Here is a 14,208-nt window from a genome sequence, read left to right on the forward strand (position 1 = left end):
TTAGGGACAGGGCAAGAAGGCAAGGGGACAAAGTGGAATAGATGCACAGGTCTCTACATTAGATTTGGAGTAGAATTAGAGATAGGGTAAGGTTTTCAGTGAAAAGATTTCCAGGAAGTGAAGGATGATAAGTTTGGGAGTCATGTGGAGATAGAGGGATGACGATAGCCATCCAAGGTCAAGGTTGGAAATTTGTCATCCAGTTTAGCAGGAGGGGATGTCATGTGCATGCACATGGACATGGCTGATCCAAAGCTAATCCCTGATTTGCAGGAGATAAGACATCAAGATTTGAGCAGTAGTAGCTATCACAGGCATAAGGAGGTCTATATGTGGACCAGAACCGTGTCGCCCAGGTTTAGGTGGTCAGGTACTTCCAATCAGCAACATATATATTTATTAGTGTCCATGGAACCGGCCGACAGCAGGTCAGCCAGTTGATTTATTCCTCCAAGAGCCTATAAAAGGCAATGTTAGTGTTCATTTGTAAACATCTCTCTCCCATATGGAGATTGGTCAATAGATAGGACTTTTTGGGGTTGCTAAAGGCAGCCAGAATTCTGTACCTTTTTTTACCATATGAATATTCTGTACCTTTTTGGATCAAGGATTCCTATGCAGTGCTAAGGGCTGAAAGAAGTCTACCAGAGTTTCCGCATGTCACACTTGAAAATACCTCAAAACAGCGGGATGATGTCGGTCTCTAGAGTCCAAGAGTTTCCAACATGCTCCGACTCCAACATTCTCCGACTTTAGAATCCATACCTGCAAATATGGTGATAGTATGGACCCAAAAACGATGTAGAGAAACCTCCAGCAACCGGTACACACCCATGTGAACCACCACCAGCTGGTACAAAAGAGAGATGGCCTCTGTCGGCTTGTGGGTAACAGGGCAGGCTATATGCCAAAGAGAAAACACATGTGTAACAGAGTATGGCACCTCCGCAGCAGCCTGATGATGTATGACGGGCAGCACGCGGAGGAGATGCAAGAGGTGACGTCAACAATACGACTGTTGTACAGGGATACGTACAGAGGTAAGGACAGCAGCTTGTTGGCGCATCCTTGATGACAATGGAGTTGATGCGATGAAAGTACTTGATTATAATTTTCAATATACAAAGTGCTTTTTGGCATCGGCATTGTATTGGGCTTTTCCAGGCAAAGAGGTTTGTGGAATACTCGCACGTAAGGTATTTTTGGTGCAACGACACAGTACACATGGGAATAGCCCATGGTGTTAACTTTTTTGGTGCAACTACACACGTAGTGACCCGTGGAGTTGTATTCACTGTACTCGGAGTATTAGGTGGAGACTGGTGGGTGAACCCCGGGTAATTGTGATCTTGTATTCTTAGAGCAGACTCCTTTTGGTAATATATACCTAAAGAGAAGGGGGAAGGGGGGGGGGGTTTGGGGTTGGGGGTTGTTGGCCCATCAGCGGCCTCTAAAGTGGTGCACAATTTATTTTCTGTTTTTTGTGATTGTGGTGTGCGTAGTGTTTAATATCGTCTTACGGTTAATTGAGTCCTTGATACACGCCTCCCTGTTACACAATGCAAGACTTTCTACAGTTTTTTGAGCTCCATGGACATGGCCTATATGCACTGTTTTCTCGTGGTTTATGTGGCTTTCCCCTGGTTCGACTTCTGCACATCTGCAGCAAATCATGGCCAAGGGTTCGACTTGTCATGTTCACCCATGCTTAGCTGACCAGTGGCTTTGATGCCTAAGCGGGATGTAGCTAATATTGATAAATTCCAGTTTGATTTCCCAGTGCATCACGTGTTTCTCAATCGTCAAGCATTTCTCAACCCTAGGTCATCACATAGTCTCTTACTTTAGTCTAATTTCTTTGTAATTTTGGTTTGCCTTTTTGAGCTGAAACCAGATTTTGGAGCCTCCAAGTAGACCACTGCATGAAGAATTAGCAAAGCAAGCTGCAGGTTGTGAGTTGAATCTAGAGGGTGGCAAGTGTAAAGAATCGAATCAAGCTAAACCAGAGGTATTTTGGTTGATCATGAGATTGAAATGTGATTTTTCTTATTTTTGCTTGGTGCTCACTTTCCTTGCAAAAATGCTCACTATTTCTCAGATATTTGTATGTAGGATCAACCTAAGATAGTTTTTCAAGAGGATGATGACTCTTCCTATGAAGGGGAAGAAGAAGAGGATAAAGATATTGATACTGAAGATGAAAGCTCTGATCTTTCAGACGAGTCAGGGTGCAAAAGAAAGAGGCCAGTAAAATCTCAACAAAAGGGCAAAAAGGCTGCTAATAAACACAATATAGATACCATATACCCAGTCCAGGTAAAGGTTAGTTAGGCCTAAAGTTTTCATTGTTATAAATCAAACCACCTCTATTATGTAGTTAAAGGTGATGTGTATTTGCAAGATTGATTTTGATGAGTATAGCCACACTAAAGTATCCATTTAAAACTCTACAGAAAGCTCGAAGCATCAGACCTCTTTCCAAAGCAGAAACTTCATGTACTGGAAAAAGTAGGACTTCTGCTCCATCACTTGGCAAGGAACTGACAGTACAACATGTGAAATCTCTTGGTGGCAAAGAAAACATAGAAGCCAGCCATTCTCCGTCGATAAGTAAAGATACCAAAAACAATGTAAGTCACTGCAGTTAAATGTGCACTGTTTCATATCAGATGCAGATAATTTAAAGTCTCAGCCCTCTGTCCAAGTCACACTTTGTTGGCAGTTTTTTTCTTACAACTTGCAACAAATTTGTCTTGTGCACCACATTTGATTGTTTGAACTAAAGGAATCTTTGAAAATCTCATATGGTTCTCTGTGTAGAAAAGAATGAGCCATAAGCCTTTCTTAACAGATCTGTAAATGACAATGGTGATGCTACTATTCCCTTTGTATCAATGTTTTATCTGCAAGAAAGAAGCACCACTTTATGGTAGCGATGGAGCTTAACATGAAAGCTTGTACAACAGGCCGTACAGCAATTGGTCCTGTTGAGAGATTTACAAATTTTGAAATGATTCAGTGCTTCAAAGCTTAGCAAATTTGCAAGTGCCTCTAGTCAAACAGCAACATGACGCACATTATATTAAAGAATAAGCTCCCTACCTTGAAAACAATGGTCCTTTGAATCCTGTTACCAGTTCACAATAAAGGCTGGAATTCGGACTACGTGGGGACTTAGTGTTTCATTTGCTCAGATTCAACTTGCCATTTGAAACAACTTCTTAATGCCAAACAACAATTTTGGAAGCAAACTTTTAGGATGACATTTGTGAACAATTGGCTGGACTGTTGTCAAACGATCCCAAGGGAATGCAAACGTTAAACCCCAAATGTTTTGGACGGAAGTGAGTCTTAATGTCATGTCATTGGGTAAGTTGTGTTCCATAGATAAGCACACAAGCATGGACAGGATCAAGTTGATGAATGTTTAAGGTTGCAGCGCAAGGAACTGTCTGTTCTGAAAGCCAGATTTAATATGATGTGGCATTCTAACCAAGGTGGTCTTCCTCAACTTGCTGCCCAACGCTTTCCAATGCTGTTGTCAATGTGCTTGGAAAGGGCTGGTTGGCAAGTTGGGATGCCAATGCATTTGGCAATGGCTCCTCCTGTGCGAAAACATGAGAATGGGGTTGAGACCTTGCCGTGCCAAGCGTTGACAATTATGGGATGAACTGTACTGATCTGAGACAAACTGATGGGGGTGGCTGGATGAAGCTATGGGAAGTGGTATATAACCTATCTGTTTTAGAACTACAGGAAGCTCTGGTCCACCTGAACATGTAACCCCGGCCTCGAAGAGACTTGTGGAAGATGCATAAAATGGGGAGAGGGGTCCCATCTACAGAAAATGTCGGCCATCTAAATTGGCTATCTTTGCATTAGTTGCATCCATTGCATTTACACTCAAGCTATTCTGTCCCTTTTTAGATCACGGCTCACATGGGCTGATTCTTGCTAAACCCTAACCCTAATTGTAACTGATAACCTAGCATAACCTAGCATGCATCTAATGAATGGGGATGATCCCGCAAATGTAGTCACACAGTCGAAGAGATCGCTTAATGCCACAAGCTCCAAACCTAGTTCAAAGACTAATATAGAGACAGGAGACGACCCTGTGTATATGAATGATCCTAAAGATGATTCTGATTCGATAGAAACCATGGAGACCAAAGCCACTACTTTAAGGGAGGAACCCACTAGGGAGCGCAACAAAGGAGGATCAAGCAAAGACATAAATCGGGGGAAACAAAAGGAAACTCCTCCTGTCCCCACAACCAAGTCAGGTAATGCCCTCTCGGCTACCCAGACTGACTGAGACTCTCAAAGACAAGTCACGTGGGCCAAAAACCCTCAAGAAAAAGATTGGGACTTACCCAAACCCAGTAGAGGAGATTGAACAAGTGCAACACTTAAGGGGGACAAGACAGCCTTCTATTTGATGCTCATTGTTGGTGGTGTGCTTGTCTTCTTGCTTGTGGTTTTCTTTTGGTCCTTTTGTGGGGTTGATATAGCTGTCCCTTCGAAAGGTTTTCAAACACTATTGACTCATATTCTTGCGTTTTGGCAAGACCTTATTGAAATGAGGGGGGTCTGAGTGCACTCACTTGGCATTTAAGCTTGGGATGAAACCCCAAGATTGCTTGTAACTTGAATTGTCTCTGTGAATTCAAGTTGATCCAGTTTTCCATGAGAATGGACTCAAGGGGAATTGGGAGATAAAGTTTTTTTTTTTTTTTTGGAATCATCTTGATAACTTGTTGAAATGGAGTTAGTTGCTAGTTTGGCAGATTCTTCCAAGACCTATTTCCAAGCGTGGAAATGTTTGAAGAGGGGAAGTATGTTACGTACCTGATGCTAACCATAGGGTTAGTTGATCTAATCTTGGGTTAGAGGGCCCAAAAGGTTAGGAAACCAGGCTGATTATAGTGGCCTAAGGTTATCTTTAGCGGTGCATTTGCCCTATCAACTACTCTATTTGCTGAACTAATTCTTTCTATTTGCTACTTCCCTTAGTGCTAGGCTTCATTATGGCTGAGTCTGCCTTGCATTTCTGGAGGTTTGATAGAAACTCATTACGAAGGGCTTTGTGTGAATATATGCTCGTGTGTGTGTGTGGAGTGCGTGTGTGAGAGCATATCTTGATACAGAGTTCTACACCCACTATTGGGCACTCATGACGTTAGTGGGGATGTCGTAGTATCTAGTCCATACTATGCATAATGAAGTTGATAGTTATATAGTCTTGTGGGTTGACTACCATGAGTATATAACATGCACGTTCCTAAAAGGTGAATTTGGGCATGTTCCTAGATTCATCTAGGTATATATACGCAAGGTTATAAACACTTATAAGTTAATAATCCCGTAAGTGACATAAGTGGGATGAATGGATCTATTGTGCATGCTATTGTCTTGAGGACAAGTTGGTGGATTCTCTCGCGAGAGAAACTCGGTTTTCATCACGTGAATCTCTTACACAACAGGTCGTCAAGGTCTTCAATTCAACCCACATCCACACCCCTGTTCTTTGCTTTCCTGTAGCCGATAGATGCGCTTGATCTGTCCATATAGCTGAGTTATATCTGTCCACACAAATGTCATATCTATCCGGACAACTATGTTAGATTCGTCCCCAGATGTGTCAGATCTATCTGAACAGGTGTGTTTGAACTGTTTACACAGTTGTGTTAAATGTTTTAGTGTAACTGCATTACGTGGTCACACTTGTTTGCACTACTGAATTAGATGTGTAGACCATGTTAAACCACAGCCTTAGGGTTAGTTGTTGTGTGCAAGGCTATGGTGGCTTGTATTGAAACATGGCTATGGCATTGGAGCAAAGAGAGAGAGAGGAGAGAGAAAGACAATGCACAAAGTAAGAGATAGATTTGTACGACTCAAATAAATGATATGACTTGGTGTTGTATGTCTGGCTATGTTAGATTCATCCCTCAGATGTGTCAGATCTATCTGAACAGGTGTGTTTGAACTGTTTACGCAGTTGTGTTAAATGCTTTAGTGTAACTGCATTACGTAGTCACACTTGTTTGCACTACTGAATTAGATGTGTAGACCATGTTAAACCATAGCCTTAGGGTTAGTTGTTGTGTGCAAGGCTGTGGTGGCTTGTACTGAAACATGGCTATGCAATTGGAGCAAAGAGAGAGAGAGAGAGAGTGGAGAGAGGAAGACAATGCACAAATTAAGAGAGATTTGCACGACTCAAATAAATGATGTGACTTGGTGTTGTATGTCTTCACTCAAGTACAATGCTTTTATAGGCTTAGAGCCTCTTTTTATGACATCACTGTTTAGGTCGATACAGGTATAATATCTAGATATTTTGGTGCACACCTCTAAGAGTGGGTTCACACACATACATATGAAGCCTTTTTAGAGGTTGTTCTCACACACTTATTATTTGTTACTTGGATAAGGCTTGTTTCTCCAACACTCCCTCTCAAGCGTTATCCTAATACACACTCCATTTGGATAAATCTATGCTTGTGACATTTCACTAGTAGTTATGTTTGGTTCTGTCCTTCGAGTAGAGTACAATGGTAGTTGAAGCCGCTTTTTATGTACTAGACTTTAAATGGCCCATGAGTCTTCATACTCTGTAAAATTTGCATCTTCTTTGCAAGCTGCTTCTTCTTCTTGTGTGACATTAGCCTCTACTTTTTTGTGAAAGCAATTGTTCTCATTGTGGTTGGTTTTTCCACAATGTTTGCAAGGCTTCTTGGCATAGCAGTCCTTTGCATGATTGTTCCTTCCACAGATGGAACACTTTTCACCTCTGAAGTTCTTCTTTGTGAAGGAGCTGTTTCCCTCTGCTTTGTTCTTTATCTTCCTTTCTTCTTTCTTGAAGGAGGCTATGATCCCTTCCAAGGTAAGATTTGGCAGGTTCTTCAGTGATGAGGTTTCCGTAAAGCTTTTCAAGCATGGACTTTATGAGTACTGCTAGGGCCACATCATCTTCAACTTGTGCCTTTAGACTTCCAAGCTAGTTCATTAAGTACTTCATCCTATTCACATGAGCATCAAAGCTCTCATGTGCTACATTAAAAGACCATAGAACTCTATTTGCAAAGAAACTTTGGAGTTCTTTGCCTGAGCCCCAAAAAGCTTGTCCAGCTTTTCCTAGGCTTCTTTGGAGTTACGGAGATCTGCAACATGGTCTATGAAATTATGAGAGAGGCCAAGGGCTATGGGCCATGGCCAAAGGCTCTTTGATCTCTAAGCTTCCATGCTTTTTGAGCTGCATCTTCATTCTCGAGCATCTTCTCTTCTCCTTCAATTAAAGGCCGTAGGCCGTCCTCATGAGACTAAATTTCAGTTTAGTATGCCAGGCATGGTAACTTTTCCCATTGAACTTGTCAATGAACACGTGGGTAGTAGCCATGATATGCTATGAATTTAGGAAGGTCTTAGCAAAGGAGAGTTTCCAATGCCAATGTCTAATCGCTTATTGAAAATGCCCTAGGATTTCTAAAAAATAAGTTTTTTTGAAATTAGGGTTTCCAAACAGGGGGTTTTGAGAAATGACGTTTATCATTGTAGCAGATACCTAAGATTAGCTAGGTTGTTGACGTTGGCAGCTCAATGGGGAGAGCAAAGGTACTTTTGATTTTAAATCTAGAAAGTTAGATGTTTGGAAGACACCTTTTTTTTTTCCCGAGAAAAGATCCTTTCATTAGTTATAAAAAACTCCACTAGGCTACAAAACCCCTCCTAGAGTAGGGATCCAATCAAGGCAGCTATGGAGACTCTCCCTAGGTGCAGAGAAGTACAAATAAAAGTACAAACAGCTGAGAGGCTATATCATACAATAGGAGGGGGGAAAATCCAAACAGGTGGCCTGTAGTGCTAGCGGGGGGTACCTGCGTGTTGAGTATAGAAAGGGCCGCTGCGCCAAGTGGTGTGGAAGGCCTGGCGCCGCAAAATCGCGCGATCCGAGTCGCCTCGGATGTGGTCATACTGTCCTCGCAGGGTGTGAATCAACTCTTGCCAGATAGCCCGAACAGTCTCTGCTCTGGTGGCTCCAGTCTCCCCTCAAAGGCCCTGAAACAACAGGCTCTCCAGGTGAACCATATGGTGAGGCTGCTGAGAGGAGCTCCCATCGTAAGTCCCTCTCGTGTCCAGCCGACTGTCGAGAAATCCGGTGAAGGAACAAGGCGAGGCTGGCCCCCAATGAATCTGATGGCCTGGCTGGTCTGCTCCGTCTCGTATCCCAGAGCTGGCCCTGATGAAGGCGACCAAGCAGCGGCTCCCCACGTATATATTCCCTCTGGAGAGAGGGGAGCCGAAATGCGCAGAATCCTCAGCCAAATTTGCTGCGCCTGTGGACAGTCCCATAGGCAATGTCGCTGTGTCTCCAATGGGTGGCCGCATCGGACGCAGGCCGGCAGAAGGCCACTGTAGACAAGCCAGGTGCCAACTGCAGAGCTCCTGTGGTGGGCAACCAGCCACGGGAAAGCCGAGATCCTGCGTGCCTGTCTGCTAGCCCAGAGCCTGGTCCAAAAATCCTCCAGGAACTCCTGTGAAAGTCCCTGTAGCCGCCAATAAGATCCGTCTTGCCTCCTGAGCTGGCGTACTCCTGCTCGAGCATGGCGGGGTCTGGTGATCTCAAAAAACTCCCGTCACTCTATCACCAAGCTGCGTCCACTGAGAGGCTTGGCGATGATAGTAGAACTGGTGTCTCTGCTCCTCTACCTCTCTAACCTCCTGGCGTGCTTGGCTCAGCTGGGACGCCACCCACTCACATGTAGGCTGCTGCTCCTAAAGACGCTGGAGCGAAGCAAGGCTACGTCTCAATCGACGCTCCTGCTCTCGTGTCTCACTCAGCCGTGTCAAGGCTGTAGCGTGCAAAAAAGAGCTGAGCTCGATGAGTCCCTGAGCACACTGGCCTGCTGCATCCAGGTCAGAGCTCTGGCTATCATGCTATATCCTCTCAATGTCCTTAGAAAGACTGGGGTTTGTAAGTATCCTCTCTGGGATCCTCAACTGCAAGCTGGTCTCCGGAGTCCTCTCCTCAAGTGTCAAAATAACTGGCGCATGGTCTGAAAAAGAGGTGCCAGCGAGAATGCCAACGGAGCTACCACACTCCCCGAACTTGTCGCCCACATAGAAGCGATCAATCCGTGATAGATTAGTCCCTCCCTGCCGGCGATCTGACCGAGAAAAACTAAGACTGCCCTGAGAACGGGAGAAAGCCTCATGCTGCCATGCATCAGTGATCTGCAGTGTCATACAAAATCGCTCCCAAGCTGCAAGCTCCGTACTGTGCACTGTAACATGACTACCTCCCACCCTATCGGCCGGGTCCTCAAGCATGTTGAAGTCTCCCCCGACACACCAATGTGTGGCCTCAGGCAATGCATCTGTAACAAGGGTCCAGAACTCTGCTCTGGCACTAGCATGATTGGGCGCATAGACATTGAGCACACCAAAATGCTCATTGTGCATCCTCAGAATAACATACTGCGCTCTACTAGGCACAATGACCTCGCGATCCACAATGGCCTGCCGCCATACATCCGCAATGACCATACATACTCCTCCATGCCCACCCAAGGGGCCAAAACCTGCAGACCAAAATGTGTCCCATCTATCAGGCATCACCGAACCATATCTCCGAATCTTGCTCACTCAAATGGTGCTTCTGCATCAGCAGAATATCAATACTGCCCTCAACCAGGCATCTCTGAAGCGCCTACCTCAAACAACCACGATAACGTACATAGTGTGCGCCGCCAAGGCCCTGTACATTCCATGAGATGATCCTCATGGATGACCTGCTGAGGTGGAGGTTGTCTCAGCCATACGGCGGGCCTTCGCAAGCGGCTTGGATGGAGAGTAATCCCCATCCGAGCGGCTATGAATCCTGCCCACCCGGTGTGCAGCAAGAGTCTCGGACCAGGCGCCAATGGCTGTGTCCCATAGCGACTGCCTCCCGCTCGGAGAGAGAATCCTCATGTATGCATACATAGTCAGGGTCTCGCGCTAGGTCTGCCACTATGCGAACCACCAAGCGTCGATTCCCGGAGGCATCCGCACTCCCGGTATCAAAGAAATGTGCCAACTTCCAGAGTCGACCTATCACGTCTGTCATCTCCAAATCGCTCACATGGTGGGAAAACTCAACTGCCTGTGTCTGCGAAATACTAAGAGCGAGATCCAGAGTCCACTCCCGGTCGCTAGTGCCGCAAAGAGGGAAGGAGAAGGCCACCGCTGAATCAAGTGCCTCCTCCCCTCGGGCCGGAGGTATCACCACATGAACTCTGATGGGTGCTGGCTCGTGGGGGTCCTCCGCTTCAAAAAGGCGTGTAAAGGAGTAGTCGAAAGCCTTCGAGCGCTATCTAGTGTCGAGACTACTCAGCCGACTGCGGATAGAGGATATCCGTGAAGCACGAATCGGCATGGTAGGTCTCCTATGCGGTGCACGAGCAAGGTCGGTGCTCAGTGCCTACCGCGACTGCAGGTGGGTACTGCCAGTGCCTCCCGGGGAGCTGAGGCGAGCGGAGGGGGAGGAGGGGGGGGGGGGAGACGGGGGTGGGGAAGGAGACGTTGAAAAAGCGGGAGCGGGAACGGAAGGAGGCGAGGTTGGAAGCGAGGCGGGAGGGGGGGGGGCGGGGGAGCGGGGGGTGGTGGAGAAGGGAGGGGTGCTGGCATCTCCTGATCCTCAGTCTGCACTGGGGTCTCCTCCTGGAGGGGAGCAAAGCTATTCCTCAGTGGAACCCAATGATGCTGAGGCCGTGTCTGCTGCTGCGTCGGTCTCTGGGCATGCTGCTGTGGCTGTCTCCCTCTACGGCGCCCCTGTCCAGGCTGCCAATCAGAGGTCTCTGGGGGCTGAGCAGGTGTCCCGGAGGCTGTCAGCCGAGCCGCGTCTGTGGGCGGGCCACCGGAGGTCTGCTCTGCTGCGGTGAAGGTCGGGGTCTCCTGCGAGGGCAGGCCTTGGCCAGGTGGCCGACTTGCCTGCATATAAAACACTGGTTCGGGAGCCCCGAAAACTCCACTCTCTGATCGATCCATTGCCCCCCTATCCTAGGTAACTGAATGACCTTTGGAAGGGAGGAGATGTCAGGAACCAAAACTCTGACCGAAGGAAGGCCAGCTGCTCTAGCCACCACTGAAGCTGTTGTGGGGCTAGTCTCAAGCACCGAGCCCACCAATGATCCTATCCTAGAAAGGAGCGGAAGGTACTCGCGGGCGAAGTCCAAGAAAGCAAACTGTGACATGGAATAGGCGCTCTCCCTGCTCGGCCGCTGTTGGGTCGAAACCATGTTGCCAATGTCTGAAGAAGGCCCGAGCGCCCTTGATGTCAAGGGGACTCATGGCTAGGACCTGAGCCACGCTCTGGGCTGTCTCGAACTCAATCTGGTAGTGTCCGCGGCCCAGTAACTGAACGTCCAGGATCTTGCCCACATCTGCAAGAAGGCGGGCTTGGAGAAGATCCTGGATCTCCCCTCTGCTGGGGCGAGTGCCAACTATACGGCAAATGGTGGAATGTGCCTGGAGGTGTTCCGCCTCTGCGGCGAGGCTCGCTTCCTCTTCTGGCGAAAGAGAAAGCCTGATGGGGGTATCCTCAGGGGCGGGTGAGGGGGTTGCGGAAGAGTCCCTCTGAGGTGGGGCGGGAGGAGCCTCCATCAGAGTCTGAAGCTGAGTCGAGGACGAAGCGAAGACGGAGGGTCCTGCAAGAACCAAGCTGCACGAAAAAGCAGAGCGGGGAGGGGAAGAGGGGGGAGGGCGGAAGGCAAAGGGGGAAGGGCGGAAGACCGGGGGGGGGGGGGGGGGGGAGGGCGGGAGACAAAGGTGGGAAACGGGTAGCGGGAAACGAAAAGGGGGGCAGGAAAAAACGCGAAAGGGCGGCACATCATTCAACGTGTCTTTAAGACGGGTTTTCGAACTAGATATGGTCATTACTAGTTTCTCGTATTAGCTTTTGGGCTCACGAATGCTCTTGCTACTTTTTAGTCGATCATGAACGATCTCTTTCGGGATTGTTTGGAAAAATTCGTTGTGGTATGCTTGGATGATATTTTGATATATATCCGTTCTATGGTGGAGCATGTAAAGCACCTTAGATTCGTCTTGGGGATTTTAAAGCATGAATGTGTATGCAAAAATCAAGTGTGAATTCTTTTGTAAAAAAATCACATAATGTTATGTGCCTGGACACTAATCTATGAATTAGGGACCTAGTCTGATGGGGTTAGGGAGCCGCGGGACTAGGGATTAGCAAGTAGATATTTGGCTAGGGTTCTTGGATTGATAAAATAATGGCCTGTTATAGTGCGTTAGCTGTTTATGGCATAGTTATCACTATGTAAGTGAGAGATTCAGTTATTATGAGACATAGTTGTGCGCATGCACCACCAAATGTTTGGCTTGAACCAGGTGAGCATACATGCTCATGCCGCGCACATGGCTAGTATGTAGGCTGGCGTGTCGAAGGCTTTTTGGCAAGTTTCGGGTATGGGATGCTAGAGGTAGACACGGGTCTATGGGATTGTGCAAGAAGCCCTAGCCTTGGTTGGGGGGAGATCGGTGGATGTTGGTTGCGGTTGGGAGTGAGCTAGCCTACTACCTCATGATTTGATTGAGGACTAACCTTGGTTTTCAATTGTGTTTAGGGCAGATTTTGGGAAGCACTTGACACATACCCAGGTTATTGGATTTCTAGAGATGGGATGAGCATAGATCTTGAGTGAATCTAGAAGGTTTTAGATTGGCCAGTACCTCAGACTGTAGATAGGTTGGTTTTTTAGGATTCACTGTCTTTCGTAAGATGTCAGTGAGGGAGTAATTTGACGCATTAGTTCTCCTCTCTAGCCTCCTCAAAGGATGCAAACAAAAGACCAACGCTCCAATTTCTTGGAATGAGAGGCTTGATCAAGCTTTTAAAAGGATCAAGCTAATGGTAAGAGATGCACCAGCTTTAGCCATACCGAAACCATTCGTGGTTGAGACTGATGTTGAGACCAATGCCAGTGATTATGCGATAGGGGCTGCCTTATTCCAAAAGGCTCGAAAGCTTGATGATACCTAGGTCAAATGGCATAGTTGGAGAAAGAGTAAAGTGCGGATATTCATATTGGCATATATGATATGAGTAGTGCCACATGTGAACATGGGCCAACCAAGGGCATTTTTTCCCTTGGGTTTTTCCCCTTGGAGATATGGTGTGAAAGGACACTTTCTATTTTAGTTGTATTATGATATTATGGAGTTGACCTTCTAATTCCACACATTCCAATGCAATCTTCTTTTTGCATCTCTCATCCTCTTGTGAGTACTTGCTTCACTGTGTGTGTGTGCTGCTAGGCCAAAACCCTAGTTCAGTTTGTTGCAGTTCCCCTCTTGGGCCAACAGTGGTATCAGAGCTGGTTCTATTGCAGCCTAATGATCTCCATGCGTAGTTGCCTGGCTGTAACCTGCGTGCGTATCCTCTACCAGCCTCAGGCGGAGCGCTTCTGGCAAGTGGACCATCGCCATTGGCCACCTCCGCCCGACTGCCACCTGCGCACATATCCTCCGCTTGGCCACCACCTGCGCACGTATCCTCCACTCGGTCGCCACCTACGCCTTGTCTGTCATGCCATGCCGGCTCTAAGACTCTATTCGCGTAGCTCTGTTGCATGTGCGCCTGAGCCTTGTCTGCGAGCACCTCAGCTCTCTATCCGCTCACATTTCTAGTTCCATCTAAGCCTTGTTCTCCGCTCACAAGCTCAGCCTTGCCTATTTGAGGTTAAGAGGGAAGTTGACATTCAACTCCCACCAGCATCTTCCTCACAGAGGTACACACATCTTAGGGCTTTTTCATTATGTTGGGGGCTTTTCTGAAATTAGGGCATTCTGTGTCGATTTGACATTCTGCCAATGGCATTAGTCAGAATTAAAGCCATTTAGTTGGGGCTTTTCTCATTTTTGCAAAACTAGTAGCCAATTAGGTGATCAATTTTGGGGCTTTTGTTTTTGTTTGCATATTCAGCCATTAGAAGCCTTTCTATGAAATTTAGGGCTTTTCGTCAAATTTGGGACTCTTCTGTTTTTTGTGGGGTTTTTATGTCCAATTAGGGATTTCTGTTTGTGTTTGGGGCTTTTATGTTTTTGTTTGTGTTTATGCTACATCCAACGGGGTTTTCTTTTTATGCCGTCTACACTTCTAGTTGGTGTTTCCCATTTTCGTGTATGTGATGGGGCAAT

At 46.7% G+C, this 14,208-nt stretch overlaps 1 protein-coding gene across 5 annotated transcripts in view; it reads left to right on the forward strand.

Moving 5' to 3' along the window:
• LOC147638555 (uncharacterized) overlaps positions 1-14,208 on the forward strand; it is a 99,853-nt gene that overhangs the window by 63,701 nt on the left and 21,944 nt on the right. For all 5 annotated transcript variants that reach the window (XM_086798462.1, XM_086798463.1, XM_086798459.1 and 2 more), the window contains 3 exons: positions 1,895-2,008; positions 2,113-2,316; positions 2,454-2,630. In XM_086798462.1, coding sequence (XP_086654588.1) covers positions 1,895-2,008; positions 2,113-2,316; positions 2,454-2,630 — 495 coding nt within the window. The remainder of the gene's footprint in view (positions 1-1,894; positions 2,009-2,112; positions 2,317-2,453; positions 2,631-14,208) is intronic.

This window comes from Cibotium barometz, chromosome 5, assembly GCF_041138505.1.
Source record: "Cibotium barometz isolate CiBa-2024 chromosome 5, ASM4113850v1, whole genome shotgun sequence".
In the NCBI taxonomy this organism is placed as follows: Eukaryota; Viridiplantae; Streptophyta; class Polypodiopsida; order Cyatheales; family Cibotiaceae; genus Cibotium; species Cibotium barometz.